Genomic DNA, 23,388 nt, shown 5'->3' with positions numbered 1-23,388 from the left:
TCAAGTATTTAAAATCCAAACTGCCCGCAAATATAAATGTCAAGGAATATTGTTCCTATGAGCCTTGCCTAAGAAATCTACTGGAGAATTTTGAAAAGCCAAAATTATTGGTGATACCAGCATAAAGACTGGTGAACGCTCCCATTTAATAAATGAAGAAATGTCCCTACTGCCTCCAGACTTCCTGTCGGCCTCCCTCGTGGGCACCCTTACAGGGGTTTTATTGTGTTCTATCCCCAATGTCCCATTTGACCAACATGCCTGCACCTGGAAATAGAAAGTGGCTATTTTGGCTTATGGCCACTCTCCAGATGGAGACCTCAAGACTAAATTACAGGAAATCACAACAAATAGCTTCTAATATCAAAAAAAGAAAGCTATCCCAAGACAGGGCAAAACAGAAAAGAAAAAAAAGACAGCTGCACACTGTGTGCCTCCTTTGAAAATACACACCACCAACTATGAAGTATCTTGCCAACACCCACTCCCAAACCCTGAATCTCACTGTGCCCTGAGATTTAAATATCAATTTAAGGAAACACAGGAGACAGTAACATGTTAAATAGCATGAAAACATAATCAGCAAAATACAGGCTATGGAAAATTGTACAGAATAAATAAGATAACAACAAATGGCACACACAAGGGCAGAGAAAATTGCGCCACTCCATTCCAGCCTGGGCAATAGAGCAAGACTGTCTCAATAAAATAAAATAATATAAAATTTAAAATAAAAGTACAGAGAAAAAAAACCAATGGGTTGGATCATGCTTTCAGTTCTGTCTAACTTTTAGTAGATACTTTATTTCTGTGAGCTTTAGTTTCTAGATAGGAAAAATAAAATGGATAATCTATTTCTTAAATACTCTGATACTATGATTTTAAAAATAAAAGTAATAGAAGCAAATAAAACCACGGCTTCTGGAAAGTCTCTTGTTCCTTATTGCTATGAGTCATTTCTCTTTGATGCTCAAACTGTTTTTCTCTCCCACTAAATAAGCCATAACAAGAAGATACTAAAAATAAGAATTTTTAAACATAAAAATCAGGTGATCATTATATCATCAGTATTACTGGCTAAATCTATTTATTTTTTTTCTTCCTGACGTATTCCAAATGCTGACTTCCTGACTCAACAAGTACTTCCTTTTCCTCATCCTACTATCTGATATTCCTTTAACCTCCTTAAATACATAATCCTACCTGCTTCAGGGAGGATGTTGGTTGTTCAACTCTGTAATAGTATCCAGTCCAGGAACCTTATGTTTCATACTCAGTAACAAATTCCCTAACCTTCAACAACTAATCATCCAGTTCAAAGGACTCTCTTAATAGTAATCACTGATGAAAATACGATTTTTTAAAAAATCTCGCTCAGACTTCAGACCATCAAATCTATCTAAAATGCATTAGGAGATTCAGAGTATATGAAGAGAACCCCCCCCAAAAAAGTGAAAACGGTATTTACTAGGTTCTCTTCCAAAACTTTGTTCTAGAAGCATTATTTATACTTATTTATGCGATACTGCAATTCTTATTTTACAAATAAAGAAACAGAATCCAAGATTAAGTAACCCGCTAATGGTCACACAGCTACTAAGGAGCAGGGCTAAGAACCCCATTATGCCTGACTCCAAAACCCATACCCATAATAAGTCACATTACTCAATTCTGACCACTGTCTAACTGATACCTATGACCACTCTTAAAGAATAATCCTATTTAATGATGTACTATTAATTTTAAAAATTCTTACCTTTTTGTATACAGCTGTTATATCAGAATCTAAAACAATTATATTCCTTAGCTTTGCATTTATTTCAGTTTCTGAAGGCCTCATAATCATCTCAGAATCAAGCCCTAAGGGAATAAAAGAATGACTAACGGCCTTTTCTTTCATTTAATACCTTGTAATTTGCTTTTTGTGAAATTTTATTACCTTCAATCTTAATTTCAGAAATGTTACGTTTCTGATCTTGAATAAAGATCTGTAAACATGATAATTCTGCTAAAATCTGCAAAGTAATAATATCTTCATTCGTGGATAGTTTTAAAGCTGAAAAAAAAATTCATAATAAACATGAGGAAAAACATTTAGTAGTTACCTCGCTATACTTATAAAGTAACTGAAGTATCACCACAAATTGTGATAGTCAAGAAAACCTGATCTGCAATTCAGTTAAAAGTAAGGTATGATATTCCCTACTGCATTGAAAATTCTAAAAAAACAATCAAATCTAATGAAAACAAATGCAAATAAATAGATAAAACTCTGTTTCTGGAAGAAACTAAACATTTGAAACTAAAACACTCTGTAGCTATAAATTTAAAAATCTTTTGAGAACCAATAATTACTAGGTTATACCTGTCATTATCAACATTGCAACTTTTCACTTTTCAAAAGTACTACACTCTGATTTTAAAATATTCTCTGATACTGTTTGTTTTTTTTTTTTTTGAAACAGAGTCTAGGTGTCACCCAGGACTCAAGAGTGTCACCCAGGATGGAGCACAATGGTGCAATCATTCCTCAAATTCCTGGGCTGCAGAGATTCTCCAACATCAGCCTCCAAAGTAAACTGGCTCTACAGACACACACCACAATGCCCAACTAATTTTTTTACAATTTTGTTGGAGACAGTCTTGCTATGTTGCCCAGGCTACTTTTGAACTCCTGGCCTTGAGCGATCCTCCAACCTCAATCCCCTCAGCCCTTTCCTCCCTGGGTCACTGGGATCGCAAGCATGAGCCACCACACCCAGCTGAAATTACTCAAATTTTGATTGTCATATTGATCTAATATAAAATAATCATGTTATTAAATGCATAAATTTTAATTTAAATCTAATACTCCTACTGGGAGGGAGATGGAAGAAAAAAATGTTTTTGATCTAATACTCCTACTGTATATTCTTAAACTAAAACCAAGGCTGGGTGCAGTGGCTTACACCTGTAATCCCAGCACTTTGGGAGGCCAAGGCAGGCAGATCACAAGGTCAAGAGATTGAGACCATCCTGGACAACATAGTGAAACCCCGTCTCTATTAGTAAAAAATACCAAAATTAGCCAGGTGTGGTGGTACAGGCTTAAGAGTCTCAGCTACTCTAGAGGCTGAGGCAGGAGAATTGCTTGAACCGAGGAGGAGGAGGTTGCAATGAGCTGAGATCACGCCACGGTACTCCAGCCTTGTGAGCGAGCCAAGACTCCATCTCAAAAAAAAAATTAAAAATTAAAACCAATTATTATATATGATAAACAACAGCCACAATTTATTCAGCAGTAGTTATATTTGCCATTATTTTCTACAATTACCCTGGCATATAATCAGTCCTTCTATATATTAACACAGGCAAGAGAATTCTGAAGCCAATATTCAAAGTTAATAATAAAGCCAGAGTCTAGATTTATTGACCTACTTGGTTTAAGAAAAAAAAAAAGCAAGTTGATGCTGAATTTTAAAAAGCATACCTAATTTTTTAATCACATCTCCTTTGTCTTCAGTCTCTGTAGTGGACACTGGGGCTGATTTTTCCTCTGATTGTGGAAGAATATTATTAAGATAATTTATTGTATTCAGAAGTGCTTCAGTGTGTAAATGAATATCCAAAGAGGAAAAATTTACCTGAAGAACAAAGCTGTTTTAGTGATAGGTCAATAAGTATTTGCTTGCCAGCTCTCTACAAGGCACTATGCTTCGCGGCATAAAGGATACAATTTATAATATTTTCTTATCTTTAAGGATCTTACCATTCCAGTTATAATAATTTTTGTAAGAAACAGAAATACAGTATATAATTATAAAATAAATTATCTACTCATACCTTAATCAACTGTAAAACATTGTTATAGGTACTTTTCAAGTTGGGTACGTTCTTTTCAGCCTAGCCAAAGAGAAAACAAATCTGTTTAGGATTTGTTAGGAAGACATACATATACAATTACATTACAGTCCTAATACACATTTATATAATTTTCCAGCTGTTCCTATACGTGTATATATATATATGTGCATATATATATACACATATATATACATACACACACACACACACACACACACACACACACACACACACACATAATTACCTAAATAAGCAGCTGCTTCACCAGAACAAAAGAAAATGTAAGTATGGGACTCTCTTGGCACATAGTAAGTATTCAATAAATGTTACATACTATCATTCTTATTATAAAGAGAGGAAATGTTGGATATTATCAAGTGTGGAGAATAATCTTTCAGTCATCAACAACTCTGTATGGTTCTTCCTAATTCTTCCTGTATTTAAAAACAAAATTTGTGACAGAATTGTCCACCAAGTATCCAAATACTCTGTGGTTTTTCCTTTTAAAAAATGTATTAATAATATTTCTGTCAAATCACAATTAAATACACTATGGAGCACAATGTGATGTTTTTGACGTATGTATACAATGTTTAATGACTAAATTAAGCCAACTAACAAATCTATCGCCTCGCTTTCCTATCTTTTTTTGTAGTAAGACATTTGAAATTCACTTCCTTAGTTGAAGTAAACAGCACATTATTATTGACTACAGTCCTCCTGCTGTACAACAGATCTCAAAAAGTATTCTTCCTGTCTATCTGGAACTTTGTACCATTTGATTGACAAGTCTCTATTATCTCCCTCCTTCCTCCCTCCCATCCCTACTACCTTCTGGTAACCATCACTCTGTTCTCTACTGCTATGAGTTCAGTTTCATTAGATTGCACACATAAAGAAGATCATGCAGTATTTGTCTTTCTGTGCTTGGCTTATTTCACTTAATATAATGTCCTCCACATTCATCTATATTGTCACAAATGACAGGATTTCCCCGCCCCCACCCTTAAGGCTGAATAGTGTTCAATTTTGTATATGTACATTTTCTTTACATCTAGAACACTTTTGTTATATAAAAGCTATATAATGCATCTACAACAACAACAAAAATCTTAAAATATCTAATCAATAATGGATAGCAAAAATGGTTTTAAAAGTGATTAAATGCTTTCTCCATTACTCTTATTATAAAGTAATTATTAAAATAGTCTGACACATATAAAAATAAGTCAACAGAAACACAGAAAAATTAGAAACAGACCACAGTACACAGAAAAGCTTAACAAGTGATAAAATGGATATCATAAATCAATAAAAACAGGAATGGAGTTATTGACACTAAGAGTATCAGATCACTTCACAAAACAGTGGAAAATAAAATGAAAGCATTATCTCATATCATATAACAATACACTCTATCTAAAAAGTGTGTTTCTTTCTCAGTACCCTGTTGAGAGGGAAAAAAATCAAACTGCAGGTCATTTCTACTTAGAACATAATCTTATTTTTCTATATGAAGTATTTATAATTCATAACTATTTAATAGAAGATGACAAAATCAAAAAAACCCTTAGTTTTAGATGTTACAGAGAGGTTATGTCAGAGTGAAGATTAAACAACTGAGTAATAACAAACTTACAAAGCTTGATTATAACATTTCAGCAACATACTTACCATACTAAGCAGATATATATCAAAGTGCGTACCTTTACATATTCCAGCGTTAACAGGTCTTCCATTGTGTTATCCAGTGTTGTAATCAAATAAACTGGTTTCTTGTTTTCATCTAAAAATAATTTTTAAAAATCATCCTTTCATAGGAAAGCTAACTGAAAATAAATGCAAGCAATCTTACTAATCATATAATTGCAAAAGAAGGCTTTCCTGTATGAGTTCTGGGCCTTGGATTCTACCTTACCCAAGTCAGGTCACTTATTTGTTCTTTAAACTCTAAAAATGCAACTTCTTCTCACAATTCCCTTGAGTGCCACAACAATCAAGTCTCATGCCCTTCTAAACCTAGATAGAACGTAAGGTAAGAAAAACTAGGAATTAAAGAGAAATCAGAATAGTTTTTAGAAACAATGAAAAGAATTCTGGCCCTGAATCACTGAAATAACTAAAAAGAAATCATCAGAGTCCTTGAAAACCCAGCTGTTCAGAAGACAGAATGGGAATGAGATGAAGCATTAAGGTCTTCTGTATATTAGTTTGGACTAAAATAAACCCTATTACCATATCATCAGTTTTTACTAGTTACACTGATATAGACAGGAGACACGGAAATACCGGGTAGAAGAGGGCAATTTCTCAGCAAAGGCCCCACCCTTAAACCTGAAGACCAGAGGCCCTAAGTTAGAACAGGCATTCCTGTTTTTGCGCCCAGAAAGCTGCCTTTTGGCCCACCACACTTGCCATCCTGTGCCCATATAAGCCTGGGGCCTTAGTGGGCACAGATACAAGCAGCTAAACATTGAGAAGAGCAGAGGAAAAGAGTGGTGGAGAGTGGCGGGGCAGCACGGCAGAGAAAAAGAGAAGAGGAAGGATATCTGGATGCCCAGGGGAATTCAGCCAGGGGCAGTCAGAGAAGCCTCTGTCTGCTGGGTGGCCCAACTTCAGGGGAAGACCACCTTCCCACTCCATACCCCTCTTTCGGCTCCCCATCCACCTTGCTGAGAGACACCTCCATAACTCAATAAAACCTTGCACTCATCCTTCCAGCCCACATGTGATCTGACTCTTCTGGTACACTGGGCAAGAACTCAGGCCATCACATTGGCCCCCTGCCTTTGCAATAAGAAAGTCTATTAAGCTGATTAATGCAAGCCGTCTGCAGATGGCAAAGCTGGAAGAGCATACTGTAACACATTCCCACTTGGGCTTTAGGGGTTGTAGACACATACCCCTAGACGCTACCCTGGGGCCAGAGTCCAAAAGCACTTCCCACAGCCCCTACGACTGCCCATCTGCATGCTCCCCAGGGAAGTGCACATCCCTGCGGCATGTCACGTGAGGGGGGAAAAGAGAGCTCTCCCATTTTAATATTTCTGCTTCTGCTCAAAACGTGATCTACTAAGAAAACCACTGTAGGAGACAGTCTATAGAAAGCCTTTAAAACTCTCATCACTAAAAGATTTATGGTTGCTAGAATATTAGTATCTAAAGACTGGAAGAAAGGACTACAAACTAATCATACAATTCTTGAGGAAAAAAAATGCCACAAATTGCACAGTGTCCTCCGAACTTAATGCTTAGCATATAAATCTATCTTCTACTGCAGGTGCTAAGCACACTTCGAGCCTTAAGAAAGTTCCCAGTTTGTATATACATTTATTCATTCATTGAACAACTATTTACTGATCATCTACTTTGTACAAGAAACTGTGCTGTTCACTCCCTCTGAGAAAACATAGTGCAATAATAATTGTATACTCTTTTTCTGTTTGCAAGGGGTTTTTAATCCTTTGTTCTTGGGAAAACAAACATAAGAATAAACATAAAAATCAGTAACTGCTATAAAGTTCCTGAGTTGCTGCAGAACACTGTCAAGTTGGTTTACTTTTCTTTCCCATTATAGAGCAAACTGTTTCCTGATGACTTAGCAATCATGTTCCTTGGTATTTACCCAGTGAAACTGAAAATTGACGTCTACACAAAATCCTGCATTCAGATGTTCACAGCAGCTTTATTAACAATTGCCAAACCTTGGAAGCAACCAAGATATCCTTCAGTACATAAATGGATAAATAAACTGTGGTATATCACGACAATAGAGTATTATTCATTGCTAAAAAGAAATGAGATACCCGCTTATGAAAATACATGGAGGTAACTTCAGTATATGTTACTAAGTGAAAGATGTCAATCTGAAAAGGATATATATTGTATGATTCCAATTCTGTGACATGTTGGAAAAACTACGGAGACAGTAAAAGGACCAGCAATTGTCAGGGGTTAAGTGGGAGGGAGGGACAGATAGGTGGCGCACAGAGGATTTTTAGGGCAGTAAAACTACTCCATATTAGAATATAATGGTAGATGCATGTCATTATACACGTCCAAACATAACGTATAAAAGCAATAGTAAACCTTAATGTAAATTGTGGACTCTTGATGACAATGACGTGTCAATGTAGGTTCATCAATTGTAACAAATGTACCACTCTGGTGGAGGATGTTGATAATGAAAAAGGCTATACAGGTGTGGGTACAAGGAGTATATGGGAAATTTCTGTACATTCTGCTCACTTGTGCCATGAATCTAAAACTGCTCTAAAAAATTAAGTCTATTTAAAAAATTTTAATTCCACCTCTGCTCATACATAATACTATTATGCTACAAAGGAGTTTAACAAAATGAAACTGGTATCCTAATAATTCCCTCTACTATCCACAATTATCTTTCAAGGAAAAATAAACAAAAAATGAAGAAAGAAATATAAATAATATCCTCCTAATTACCTAACATAGGAAACAGAGCATTTTCTTAGGGATCATGTATCCATTATGCTTCTGGAACACAAAAGGTTTGCAGTAGGCAGAATACTGCCCTCTGCCCCAACAAAGACGCCTACACTCTAATCCCCCAAACTCTGATATGGTATCTCATATGGCAAAAGGGACATGGAAGATGTGATTAAGGTTAAGGTTAAGGGGAATTTATCCTGGATTTTTGAGGTGTGAACAGTCTAATCACTAGAGTTTTTAAGAGTGGAAGCAAAAGGCAGGAGGTTAGAGATAGGAGGAGGATCTGATGCCTTGTAGTGGTTAGCAGCTATGTGCAAAAAGCAGAGGCCTCTCTATTACCGCTGGGGGGGCGGTGGGGGTGGAGAAAAGAAAAAAAAAAGCAACACAGCCCTAACGGCAGCCATCCACTAACAGGCAACAAGGAAACAGAGACCTAAACCATGTGTAAATGAATTTTGCCAACAGCTGACTGAACAATGAAATGTACCCTCCTCTACAGCCTCCCTAAAGGAGTCTTACTGACACCTTGAGTTTTGCCCAGTGAGACTGGTGTCAGACTTCTGCCCTGCAGAACTTTAAGATAATACATTTGTGTTGTTTTTAAACACTAAGTTTGTGGTAAACTGCTATAACAACAATAGGAAACTAATTCAGTGTTCCAATACTCAGTTAAGTAGATTTAAAATTCAACCATTACCATCTCATTTTCCATAATAAATAATATTATCTTCATTTTATCTCTGGTGTACCCCCCAGATTACCAACTATAACAGTAAAAGATTAACTCAAAATAGAATGGTTCTCTGAGAATATTTTGGCAAATGTACTGATTCAGAGCCTAAAGAACTGAAAACTCTCGAGCAGGTAGTCAAACAATGAAATTTATTTATTTTAAAAATAGAGATTCTTACCTAAGTATTCTGGACATTTTAAGCAGAACTCTTTCAAAAAGGCATTTGCTTTCAAATCATATGTTCTAATCTCAATTTCTGTGCCCAATCCTAAAACATAAATTTCTATCACAGGTAGTTCACAATCTCCAACAAGGTGATAAAACTCAATCAAAACCTGGAAAAGAAAGAAAGAAGAAACTCCCACTACATAAAACAAAAACATATTTATGTGCACAGGGTTACATGTGAATATATGAGGTAGGTATATAATTGATATATTATTAAAATTTAGGAGAGATTTTATACCCACACGGACAAACAATATACACACTACAGAAATAATTGTTTTCACAAAAACAGGTATTGAATACCCACAATATATCATTTAAATCCCTCACTCTTGACTAAGCAAATTCATCCTCCAAAACAAACAAACAAAAAAGGAGTGAAGAGGAATCACACAGCAAGTCTGGATTTAGTTTAATTAGGGTGAAAAAGGTAGTCGGATGAAAAGATAGTGCTTAACAATAAGACTATATCGTAAGCTGTAAATAGCAGAAATAGCAAACAATTTAAGCCATGTTACTTTTACCACACTACCTACCTTTGGTACTTCAAATCGTATTTTAATCGTAGTCATATTTACTGAACAATCTGGCTTTTGTAACTTTCTGGTTCGAATACATTTAACTCCACTTGGAAACTGAGGAGGTTCTTCCAAGGGACTACACGGTGCATCAAAAAATTCCTCCTCTGTGTCTAAATTTCACAGAACATTATTTAGGCTAATAATAAAAATGATCAATTTAATAGCATTGCAATATTTTTCTGAAATAAATATGAACATTAAAACACTCAGGCTCTCTTTTAAATATCAAACATAAACATGAGAACCAAAATAAATAGAAAATAATACAGATACTACTGTACTTTTTTATTGTCAATTTTAAAGGGATACTGTACTTTTGAATGACATTCTTGGAGACAAAGCAGCATGGAAAATTAAAATGTAATCTCTAGCTTAAGAAGGCCATCTTTTGAAATCATCAGTCTATTTTAAAATTGCTTAAATTTTACAGGAAATGCCAATGCCAATGATTACACACACCATGAATATTCAAAGTAATGTGCTAACATGCTCACTCTTCCTGGATAGTATAATAAAACTTAGGTATCAACTCTGCAATATCAGCAGCAGAGTTTGAATGAAGTAAACTGAAGTCAGGCACTACTTTGTATATGTATATATGCACAAATATAGGTATATGTATATACACACACATATGTTAACATTAAAAAGGATCAAAAACTGGAAAAGCATTAGATCACTTAGTAAAACCATTAAAACGAGGTTTAAATGAAGCAATCAGAAGTATAGCCCTAAGAAACTAAGATTGAAGTTAAAGCAGATGATCTTACAACTTCTCTCTGGTGACTAAAAGAAAAATTTGTACTCGAAGAAACCAAGAATCGACAAGGCACTTTCTGTTATTTAACATTTGTCAATTTTTAAGTCTTAGAAATACAGGCATATACTTTTTTTTCTAATATGGTCACTTAAAAGCAGGTAGTTTGTATCACAATAGTTACAAGCTTTTATATGTGTAAGGCCGGCTGCCTCGCCAGGAGGCCAGACACACCTACCCATTCTGCACTCGGCACCTGACTCTGCACCAGGCACCCACCTCTGCACTTGGCACTGGTCTCTGCTCCCAGCACCTAGCTCTGCACTCGGCACCTAGCTCTGCACATGGTTCCCCTGGAAGGCCCCAGCTAATGAAACCCTGGCCGGCTCTTGCATTGGAAAAACCGGTCCAACAACCCGCCAAATAATAGTGGCCCGCCCCATCCCAATCCCTCTCCTCTGAAGCCAATCAGAGCACCCAGCTATTACTCATTACTCACAGCCCTAAAAACCCCACACCCCAGGAAGTCAGCTCGACTTCTCTGGCCCCTTTCCCGGACCATAGAACCTTGCCCGGGAGCTGAATAAACCGGAATTTAATTTTCTTATACTGGCCTCAGTTTCCTCATTTTAAACTCGGCAATAATTCCTAAAATATGTAAATGTGGGTAATTAAGATGATTATCCTTTCATAAACATTAGATTTTTAAAAATGTTTTAAATATGCTATAGCAAAATTTTCCAAATAACTAAAAAACACATTATAAATTAAGACATCTATGAAGTTGTGTGGAGTTTCTTAACAGGCAAATAAAGATAATTAGCTTATTAGTGGTCCTTATCATTTTGAGTTCAACGTGATACCAAAAAACTCCCATTGCAAAAGCAACTTTAAGGAATTGTGCTATTTTAAACAAATTTAAGTAAAAATTTCCTGAAAATATACAAACATCTGCTATTGCCTGAAATTTCTTATCTTACTACAGAAGACTAAAATATGCCACTAGAAAACATGTCTTTTTGGCATAAGGGTTATACTGAATCAGTTATTTTGAGAAACAGCAGACACAGGAAAAGCTCTGAAGACAGATCGTAAATTTCCCTTTTATAAGGGAAATTAACCTTTACAAAGAAAATCTACCTTGTAAAGGTACCTTCCTTTCTGTAACAGGGAAGATGACTCTTAATCATAAGACATTGTCATCAAAGGAGAAAACATAACAAATCCGCATAACAAACTTTACCCCTGCTTACTATACTTTATTTGGTTGCCTTCCCATATAACTTGCCTCCCCAGCAACCTCAACCCTGAAGCCTAAAACCTCTTTTCCTTTGTTTAAGCCCAAACTGGTATATAAACCCAAATTTTCATCACCACCTTGAGTTAATCATCCCTGAGTTTCTCACATGTACCCAGGAAATATGATGCTAGTAAATCTGCCTGTTTTCTCATATTCATTTGTCTTTCATTAACAGAGCCTCAAACAAGAACCTAGAGGTTAAAAGGAAAAGGTATTTTCCTTCCTCTATGTATGCCTCAAAATAGAAATTATTTTAATAAAATAAAATAAGGAAAATGTCCTTAAGCAGTTTCATTTTACCATCTTCAGAAACAGATGGAAGTTCCAAGAGAGGAATTATTTTCTGTGAAATCTGTGTTGTTCCCAAAGAAGCAGATGTTTGAATCTGAAAGGAAAGTAAGTCACTGTGGATTAGCACGAAAATGTTTATTCAACACTTATTCAAAAGATGTTTATTCAAAGTTCTACAATAGCTTTGACAAAAAGCTATCCAGTTTGAATTGACTGAGAAGATATCAGGTCTAAATTAGAAAAATAAATTATAAAGTATACATTTTAAGAAAGTTTTACAATTTTAAGGCTAAATAAAAATTGTAGAACTGTTGTAATAATGTCTTTGAGGGCAGGCTTTGAGTAGAAAGAGATCTTATATTTTAACTCAACATTGTATTAAATCAGGACATCGTGAGGAAAACACAATCCTAATACTTAAAGCCTCTATAATTGGGGAGATTAGTTTTATTTTTAATCTTTGAAAGGTATTTCAGGAAATTTACTTTTTTACAGTTTGGAGATACATAGCATATACAAAAACAAATTTTACAGTTTAAAAAAATAATAATAAAAGACACACCTGAATCTTCCAACCCCGCCAAGCAACAAAACATTACCATACCCTGACCTAGAAGCATCTTTTGTGTTCCTCACAGGTCTCATTTCTCCCTGTCATGTTCCCTACCACTCATCATGATCTTGCTTTTATTTAGTTGTTTGTACTTTAGTTCCTACGAATGATTATCTAAGTAACAGATCATTTACCCCTGCCTCTTTCCAAACTGTAGGACATGTGACATACATTTTCCTGTGACTTTTTCTTTTACAAAACAATGTTTAAATTTTAACCATATTGATAGTTTATTGAATTTTACTGTGATACTGTATTGCACTGATGAATAAACCACTACTTATTTGTCCACTATATACTTGCTGAGTATTTATGTTGCTTATAGATTTTTGCTTTTGCTTGTAGCACTACTATAAACATCCTTGATATACCGACAAGGGCTTGTGTGTGGAACTTTTCCAAAGAGTGAAATTACATATGTTCACCTTATTCAACGCTATCACAGCATTTTCATAAGTGGTGCCAAGACATTACACCAACACCAGCAGTACAGTTTCTGTATCTCCATATCCTCACAATGCTTAGGGTGTTCAAAGATTTTAAATTCCATCAGTCTCACTGGCCATGTCATCCTAGTTTTAATTACAATTTGACAAATGCATAACGGTTACATACCATATCAAACACAAATAGCTTCACTGGTTATTTGTGTTTACCCTTCTTTGAAATTCTGTTCATTTTGGGAAGCAGCAGCAGAATTTTTTTTTGAAGTACATTTTAAAGTACTACACCGAAGTACATAAACTCTAAGTATAAAGTTCAATACATTTTCACAAAGTCAACATACACAACCTACCAACCACCCAGGTCCAGTATGAAACATTACAAGCAACTCATAAGCCTCCTTTACGCTCCTTGCAATCATTAAGCATCCCCCCCAAAAGTAACAAATATGTTAACTTAATTTCAACTTTCAAAGTTTTGAAATTTTTATATTTTACATTTATTAGTGAAACAGGGCTATTATTTTCCTCTTATATAACGTTTTTGTTAGGTTTTTGAATACAGGTTTTGTTAAGCTCCTAAATAAATTGGCAAGTAATCCTGTGTTCTATTTCCTAAAATACCCTGGGGTTTTGAGGAAAGCTCCCCCTACACACAATCACTACCCATCACTGCTACATGTATTGGTATTTTTTTTCTTAGTATTCTATTATGTAAATAATACTATTTTTTATTATCCATTCACTTCTGGATAGACAAATGGGTTTTATGCAACTTTTTACTATTATGAATAACCCTACTGTAATTATTCTAGTTCAAGTCTTTTGGTGGGCATATGACTTCATTTCTCTTGGGTAAAAACCTAGGAGTAGAATTCCCTAGTCACAAGGTAAGTACATACATACCCTTATTTTTAAAAACTACCAAACTATATTACAAAGGATTACACTATTTTCAAGTTTCACAAGTAATGTATGAGAGTTTTAAATCTTTGTCATGTCAATATCTTGACATGGTATTGTCATTCTTCTTATTTTTAGCCATTCTAACCACTGTGTGGTAGTATTTCTATGTGGCTTTGATTTGCTTTGTTCTTCTTTTCTTTTTTTTTCCCAGATGGAGTCTCCCTCTGTCACCCAGGCTGGAGTGCAGTGGCACAGTCTCGGCTCACTGTAACCTCCACCTCCCAGGTTCAAGCAATGCTCTGCCTCTGCCTCCTGAGTAGCTGGGATTACAGGTATCCGCCACCACGCCTGACTAATTTTTGTGTTTTTAGTACAGATGTTTTCACCATCTTGGCCAGGCTGTTCTTGAACTCCTGTCCTTGTGATCCATCCATCTCAGCCTCTCAAAGAGCAGGGATTACAGGCGTGAACCACCATACCTGCCCTGATTTGCATTTTTCTGATGAGTAATAAATGTTATCTATCTAGTTATTTATTACTGAGCGGTTAGTCTTCTCGTATATTCTACATACAAGTCAAGAAATATTAAAAATATTTTTGCAAATTTTTTTCCCAAGCAGAGGTTACATGGTTTCCTCACCTTTTTTTTAAAAATATCTTTCAAAGAGCAGAAAATTTTAATTTTGATAAAGTCCAATTTATTTTCTTTCCTGTTATTTTCTTTTATTTTTAGACAAGAGTCTTGCTCTGTTGCCAAGCTGGAACGCAGTGGCATGATCTCAGCTCACCACAATCTCCCCTTCCCAGGCTTAAGTGATTCTTGCGCCTCAGTCTCCTGAGTAGCTGAAACTACAGGCATGCACTACCACACCCTGCTAATTTTTGTATTTTTAGTAGACGGGTTTCACCATGTTGGCCCGGATGGTCTCGATCTCTTGACCTCAAGATCCGCCTGCCCTGGCCTCCCAAAGTGCTGGGATTACAGGCATGAGCCATCATGCCCTGCCTATGTAAGCTTTTTATATCCTAAGATATATTTACCTACTGCAAGGATTGAAACATTTTCTCCTACATTTTTTGTTCCAGAAACTATACCTGTGGCCTTTATATTTAGGTCTACGTTTCCTTTCAAGTTAAATTCCACTTATGATATAAGGGTTGAAATTCATTTACTTTCCACATGGAAATCCAGTTCTTTCAGTACTGTATGTTGAAAAGGTGATCCTTCCCCCACTAAGCTAGGCTGGCACCTTTGTAATAAATCAAATACATTATTAACCATACAACTGTACAATTATTATTATTTTTTTGAAATAGAGTCTCCTTCTGTCACCCAGGCTGGAATGTAGTGGCAGCATCTTGGTTCACTGCAACCTCTGCCTCCCAGGTTCAAGTGATACTTGCCACACCCTTCTGAGTAGCTGGGACTACAGGTGTGTGCCAGCACGCCCAGCTCATTTTTATATTTTTAGTAGAGACGGGTTTTCATCATGTCGACCAGGCTGGTCTTGAACTTCTGGCCTCAAGTGATCTGCCAGCCTCAGCCTCCCAAAGTGCTGGGATTACAGGTGTGAGCCACTGTGCCCAGCCAGTATATATTATACAATTATTTCTGAACACTATTCCGCTTTATTGATCTGTATATCTATCCTTAAGCCACTATCACACTTTCTTTAAGTAGCTATATGGTAAGCCTTGAAACTGATGAGATTTAGGACATGCTGCCCCCCAAAGATGGTATCTTGGCATTTTATAAAACAGCAGAAGCAGGAAGGTTTTGTTGACCTTCCTGTGCCCTTCTCCTCTGAAGCAAACCTAAAGAACTCTCGGACCTTCCTTCAAAGTAGATCATATCACTCTCATTCACTTCCTATACCTAGAGGAAATAAGTATCAGAGAGAGACACCAAAAAGAATCTCAACAGACAGACCCACTAACGTTCCCTCCATTTCATTACCCTTAGATCATATCCTCTTGTAATCCAAACATAATTCTGTGCAACTTATTATTTTAAAATATATACTTTTCCCTGTTTCTTTGGGTCTAAATTTGTGAGGGCTCCATGTCACAAATTTTTATTATGGTAGGCTTTTCTCTTGTTAATCTGTCTTTTGTTAAAGAGGCCTCAACCATGAACACTACAATGGGTGAGAAATCTTTTCTCCCCTACAAAATCAACTATTGGAAATCCTCAAACATAATTATTGTCCAAAATTGTTTTGTCTATTATATGTCCTTTGCATTTCCAGATACACTTTATAATAACCTTATTTTTTTCCAAAAGCAAACTGTGCTGGTATTCTGACTAAGATTGTGAGAAATCTACAGAGTTTGTAGAGATTTCCATCTGAATAAAATCCACCAATCCTTGAATACATGTATGACTCTATTGATTTAAATCTTCCTTAATCTTTTTAAAAAATGTTTTGTAGATTTGGGTATACGGGTCTTGCACTTCTGTTGAATTTTTCCTAAGTAATCTTTTTAAATTCTCTTCTGAAAAACTTTTTTCCTTAATTTCACTTTTAGAGACAATTAATACTTAAATTATTTTACCCTGCAACCTAGCTAAACTTGCTTCTTCTTCTTAGTGGTATTTTCTTCTATATTCCTGAGTACTTTCTCCATAATTGATCATATAATTTGCAAATGGTAGTTTTACTTTTTCTTTTCCATTCTACCTTTATTTCTCTTGACTTAGTGCAGATGCAAGAATTTGTAAGGAAGTGGTGAGAAAAACCATTCTTGCAATATATTTCATCTTACAAGAAAAGCATTCGATGTTTATCCAAATAAGAATGATAATGGCTATAGATTTTTCTAGATGTCCTTTACCAAGCGGAGGAAGTTCCCTTCTTTTCCCAGTTCGTTGAGAGATTTTTATCATGAATGGTCACAGAATTTAGTTAATGTTTTTTCCAATTCTATGGAAATGATCATATACTTTTTCTCCCTTACTCCATTAATGTGGTTAGCAAACAATGATTTATGACATCTTCAAACTCCTAGGGTTAAACCATTTGGTCACAGAGCATTATATGTTTTTAATATCATATTGTTTAGTTATAACATTTCTTAAAATATTTTGCATCTATGTCAATGAACATATTGGTCTCTAGGTTTCTTTTTCTTTCTTTTTTTTTATTTTTTGTTTAAGTTTTTTGAGACAGTCTTGCTCTGTCACCCAGGCTGGAGTGCAGTGGCTCCATCTTGGCTCACTGCAATCTCCGCACCTCCCGGGTTCAAGTGATTCCCCTGCCTCAGCCTCCCACGTAGCTGGGACTACAGGCACGTGCCACCACACAGCTAATTTTTTGTATTTTCAGTAGAGACGCATTTTTACTACGTTGGCCAGGATGGTCTCGATCTCCTGACCTCGTAATGCACATGCCTCGGCCTCCCAAAGTGCTGGGATTACAGGCATGAGCCACCTGGCCCTGCCAGGTCTGTAGTTTTCTTACAATTCCTTTGTCTGATTACACTATCAAGATAATGCATGCAAACAAGAAGGTATGTCTAATTCACAGAATATATTAAGCAGAAACAGCTCATGCAGAAGCACAAGTATTTTAACTACCGACAAAAATAAAAGTACTTTAAATAACCTTTCTTAAATATGCAGAAAGCTAAAAGGAACCATAAACAAATACCTCAAGGAAATCAGGAGAATTATGTTGCAAAAAACAGAATACATTAATAATGAGACAGAAATTATAAAAAGAAACCAAACAAAGACTCTAGACCTGAAAAATATAATACCAGAAAGCAAAATTCCCTGGACAATTTCAATGGCATTTTGAATTTAAGTAGGCAGAAGAATCAGTAAAAATGAAGATAGGTCAATTAAAAATGAAAAACAAATGAAGAAAAGTAAACACAATCTAAGAAACCAATGCAACACCATCAACTGGGCCAATAAATACATTAAATTCCAACAAGAAGTAAAAGAGAAGGAAAAAGGAATATCTGAAGGAATAACTGCCAAAAATTTGATAAAAAGCATGCATATATAAATCCAAGAAGTTCAGTGAGCTCAAAGTAGAATATGCTCAAAGACATCTGAACTGGAACAGTGTGACAGTTAATAGTGAGTGTCAACCTGACTGGACTGAAGGATGCAAAGTATTGTTCCTGAATGTGTCTATGAGGGTATTAAGTAAGGAGAGTAACATCTGAGTCAGTGGACTGGGAGAGGCAAACTCACCCTCAATCTGGGCGGGCTATCAGCCACTAGCATGGCTAGGATTAAAACGAGCAGAGGAACGTGGAAGGACTAGCCTGGCTGAGTCTGCCAGCCTTCATCTTTCTCCTGTGCTGGATGCTTCCTGCCTTCGAACATCAGATGGGTGATTTCTGCATTTCCAACTGAGGCACCTGGCTTATTTCATGGGGACTGGTTAGACAGTGGGTGCAGCCCACAGAGGGTGAACCAAAGCAGGGTGGGGCTTGGCCTCACCTGAGAAGCACAAGAGGTTAGGGGATACCCTCCTGCAGCTAAGGAAAGCCATGAGGGACTGTGCCATGAGAAACAGTGTATCCAGCCCAGATACTACATTTTCCCACAGTCTTCGCAACCTGCAAACCAGGAGATTCCCTCAGGTGCCTATGCCACAGGGTCGAGGGTTTCAAGCACAAAACTGAGCAGCCATTTGGGCAGACATGGAGCTAGCTGCAGGAGTTTTATTATTTTTTTTTTCATACCCCAGTGGCACCTGGAATGACAGCAAGACAGAGGGAACCAAGTGATGTAGCTCAGCAGATCCCACCCCCACAGAGCCCAGCAAGCTAAGATCCACTGGCTTGAAATTCTCGCTGGCAGCACGGCAGTCTGAATCAACCTGGGACTCTCAGACTTGGTGGGGGGAAGGGCATCCACCATTACTGAGGTTTGAGTAAGTGGTTTTCCCCTCACACTGTAAACAAAGCCACCTGGAAGTTCGAACTGGGCAGAGCCCACTGCAGCTCAGAAAAGCCACTGTAGCCAGACTGCCTCTCTAGATTCCTCCTCTCTGGGCAGGGTATCTCTGAAAGAAAGCCAGCACCCAGTCAGGGATTTATAGGTAAAACTCTCGTCTTCCTGGAACACAGCACCTGGGGGAAGGGGCGGCTGTGGACACAGCTTCAGCAGACTAAATGTTCCTGCCTGCTGGCTCTGAAGCAGTGTATCTCCCAGCACAGTGCTTGACCTCTACTAAGGAACAGACTGCCTCCTCCAGTAGGTCCCTGACCCCAGTGCCTCCTGACTGGCAGACACCTCCCAGCAGGGGTCAACAGACACCTCATATAAGAGACCTCCAGCTGGGATACGGCAAGCGCCACTCTGGAATGAACCTTTCAAAGAAAGGAAAAGGCAGTAATCCTTGCTGTTCAGAAGCCTCCGCTGGTGATACCCAGGCCAACAGGGTCTGGATTGGACCTCCAGCAAACTCCAGCAGACCTGCAGCAGAGGAGCCTGTTAGAAGCGAAACTAACAAACAGAAAAAAATAGCATCAACATCAACAAAAAGAATCTCCACACAAAAACCCCATCCAAAGGTCACAACATCAAAGACCAAAGGTGAGGAAAAACCCGTGCAAAAAGACTGAAAATTCCAAAACCCAGAACACCTCTTCTCCTCCAAAGGATCACAATTCCTCGCCAGCAATGGAACAAAACTGGATGGAGAATGAGTTTGACAAACTGACAGAAGTAGACTTTAGAAAGTGAGTAATAACAAACTCCACCGAACTAAAGGAGCATGTTCCAACCCAAGGCAAGAAAGCTAAGAACTTTGGAAAAAGGTTAGAGGAATTGCTAACAAGCATAATCTGTTTAGAGAAGAACATAAATGACCTGATGGAGCTGAAAAACACAGAACAAGAACTTTGTGAAGCATACACAAGTATCAATAGTTGAATCAATCAAGTGGAAGAAAGGATATCAGAGACTCATGATCAACTTAAGGAAATAAAGCATGAAGACAATATTAGAGAAAAAAGAATGAAAAGAAACAAACAAAGTCTACAAGGAATATGGGACTATGTGAAAAGACCAAATCTACATTTGATTGGTGTACCTGAAAGTGATGGGGAACATAAAACCAAGTTGGAAAACACTCTTCAGGACATTATCCAGGAGAACTTCCCCAACCTAGCAAGGCAGGCCAACATTCAAATTCAGGAAATATACAGAATACCACAAAGATATTCCTTGACAAGAGCAACCCCAAGACACAAAATCATCAGATTCACCAAGGCTGAAATGAAGGAAAAATGTTAAGGGCAGCCAGAGAGAAAGACTGGGTTACCCGCAAAGGGAAGCCCATCAGACTGACAGCGTGTCACTCTGCAGAAAACCTACAAGCCAGAAAGAAGAGAGTGGGGGCCAATACTCAGCATTCTTAAAGAAAAGAATTCTCAACCCAGAATTTCACATCCAGCCAAACTAAGCTTCATAAGCAAAAGAGAAATAAAATCCTGTACAGACAAGCAAATGCTGAGAGATTTTTGTCACCACCAGGTCTGCCTCACAAGAGCTCCTGAAGGAAGCACTAAATATGGAAAGGAAAAACTGGTACCAGCCATTGCAAAAACATATCAAATTGTAAAAATCATCAACACTATGAAGAAACTTCATCAACTAATAGGCAAAATAAACAGCTACCATCAAAATGGCAGGATCCAATTCACACATAACAATATTAACCTTAAATGTAAACAAGCAAAATGCCCCAATTAAAAGATACAGACTGGCAAATTGGATAGAGTCAGGATCCATCGCTGTGCTGTATTCAGGAGACACATCTCAATGCAAAGACACACATGGGCAAAAATGAAGGGATGGAGGAATATTTACCAAGCATAAAAACAGAGATTGCAATCCTAGTCTCTGATAAAACAGACTTTAAACCAACAAAGATCAAAAAAGATAAAGAAGGACATTACATAATGGTAAAAAGATCAATGCAACAAGAAGAGTTAACTATCATATATATATATATATATATATATATATATATATGCACCCAATATAGGAGCACCCAAATTCATAAAGCAAGTTCTTAGAGACCTACAAAGAGACTTAGACTCCCACACAATAATAGCAGGAGACTATAATGCCCCATTGTCAATACTGGACTGATCAACAAGACATAATTAACAAGTATTTCAGGATGTGAACTCAACTCTAGACCATGCAGAGCTAACAGACATCTACAGAACTCTACCCCAAATCAACAGAATATACATTCTTCTCAGCACCACATCACACTTATTCTAAAATTGACCACATAAGTGGAAGTAAAACACTCCTTAGCAAATGCAAAAGAGGGAAACCGTAACAGTCTCTCAGACCACAGTGCAATCAAATTAGAACTCAGCATTAAGAAAATCTCACTCATAACCATACAACTACATGGAAACTGAACAACCTGCTCGTGAATGACTATTGGATAAATAACAAAATTAAGACATAAATAAGTAAGTTCTCTGAAACCAATGAGAACAAAGATACAACGTACCAGAATCTCTGGGGCACAGCTAAAGCAGTGATTAAAAAGAAATTTGCAGTACTAAATGCCCACAGGAGAAAGCAGAAACAATCTCAAATCGACACCCTAACATCACAATTAAAAGGACTAGAGAAGCAAGAGCAAACAAATTCAAAAGCTAGCAGAAGACAAGAAATAACTGAGATCAGAGCAGAAGTAAAGGAGATAGAGACATTAAAACCCTTCGAAAAAAATCAATGAATCCAGGAGCTGGTATTTGGAAAAGATTAATAAAACTGATAGAACTCTAGCCAGACTAAGAAAGAAGAAAAGAACCAAACAGATACAATAAAAATGACAAAGGGGATATCATCACTGATCCCATAGAAATACAAACTACTGTCAGGGAATACTATAAACACCTCTACCTACATAAACTAGAAAATCTAGAAGAAATGGATAATTTCCTGGACACATACACCCTCCCAAGACTAAACCAGAAAGAAGCTGAATCCCTGAATAGAACAATAACAAGTTCTGAAATTGAGGTAGTAATTAATAACCTACCAACCAATAAAAGCCAAGGACCAGACGAATTCACAGCCAAATTCTACCAGAGGTATAAAGAGGAGCCGGTACCACTCCTTCTGAAACTATTCCACACAAAACAAAAAGAGGTAATCCTCCCTAACTCATTTTATGAGTCCAGCATCATCCTGATACTAAAACCTGACAGAAACAAAACAAAAAAAGAAAATTTCAGGCCAATATCCCTGAAAAACATTGATGTGAAAATCCTCAATAAAATATTGGCAATCCGAATCCAACAGCACATCAAAAAGCTTATTCATCATGATCAAGTCGGCTTCATCCCTGGGATACAAGACGGGTTCAACGTACACAAATTAATAAACGTGATCCATCACATAAACAGAACCAATGACAAAAACCACATGATTATTTCAATGGATGCAGAAAAGCCTATTGATAAAATTCAATACCCCTTCATGCTAAAAACATTCAATAAACTAGGTATTCATGGAATGTATCTCAAAATAATAAGAGCTATTTATGACAAACCCACAGCCAATATCACACTGAATGGGTAAAAGCTGGAAGCATTCCCTTTGGAAATTGGCACAAGACAAGGATGCCCTCTCTCACCACTCCTATTCAACATAGTTTTGGAAGTGCTGGCCAGGGCAATCAGATGAGAAAGAAATAAAGCACATTCAGATAGAAAGAGAGGAAGTCAAACTGTCTCTGTTTGCAGATAACATGATTGTATATTTAGAATATCCCATCGTCTCAGCCCCAAATCTCCTTAAGCTGATAAGCAACTTTGGCAAAATCTCTGGAAATAAAATCAATAGGAAAAAATCACAACCATTCCTATACACCAATAATAGACAAACAGAGAGCCAAATGATGAGTGAACTCCCTTTCACAATTGCTATAAAGAGAATAAAATACCTAGGAATACAACTTACAAGGGATGTGAAGGAACTCTTCAACAAAAACTACAAACCACTGCTCAAGGAAATAAGAGAGGACACAAATAGATGGAAAAACATTCCATGCTCACGGTTAAGAAGAATCAATATTGTGAAAATGGCCATACTGCCCAAAGTAATTTATAGATTCAATGCTATCCCCATAAAGCTACCACTGACCTTCTTCACAGAACTGGAAAAAAACACTTTAAACTTCATATAGAGCCAAATAGAGCCCGCACAGCCAAGACAATCCTAAGCAAA

General features: G+C 36.9%; 1 protein-coding gene across 7 annotated transcripts in view; it reads right to left on the bottom strand.

Annotated features, from left to right (window-relative positions):
- Positions 1 to 23,388, bottom strand: part of LOC144581922 (intermembrane lipid transfer protein VPS13A) — a 237,895-nt gene that overhangs the window by 134,789 nt on the left and 79,718 nt on the right. For all 7 annotated transcript variants that reach the window (XR_013533366.1, XM_078367850.1, XM_078367836.1 and 4 more), the window contains 8 exons: positions 12,210 to 12,294; positions 9,808 to 9,962; positions 9,222 to 9,378; positions 5,550 to 5,629; positions 3,823 to 3,882; positions 3,470 to 3,623; positions 1,940 to 2,056; positions 1,757 to 1,860 (listed from right to left, as the gene is read on the bottom strand). Coding sequence is in view for 6 of the 7 variants with exons in the window: in XM_078367850.1 (XP_078223976.1) it covers positions 1,757 to 1,860; positions 1,940 to 2,056; positions 3,470 to 3,623; positions 3,823 to 3,882; positions 5,550 to 5,629; positions 9,222 to 9,378; positions 9,808 to 9,962; positions 12,210 to 12,294 (912 nt within the window). In the remaining variant the exon portion in view is untranslated. The remainder of the gene's footprint in view (positions 1 to 1,756; positions 1,861 to 1,939; positions 2,057 to 3,469; positions 3,624 to 3,822; positions 3,883 to 5,549; positions 5,630 to 9,221; positions 9,379 to 9,807; positions 9,963 to 12,209; positions 12,295 to 23,388) is intronic.

The sequence above is a fragment of the Callithrix jacchus genome, chromosome 1 (assembly GCF_049354715.1).
Source record: "Callithrix jacchus isolate 240 chromosome 1, calJac240_pri, whole genome shotgun sequence".
NCBI lineage: Eukaryota > Metazoa > Chordata > Mammalia > Primates > Cebidae > Callithrix > Callithrix jacchus.
The sequence above is the reverse complement of the archived record's forward strand: the minus strand, read 5'-3'. Positions and strand labels throughout refer to the sequence as shown.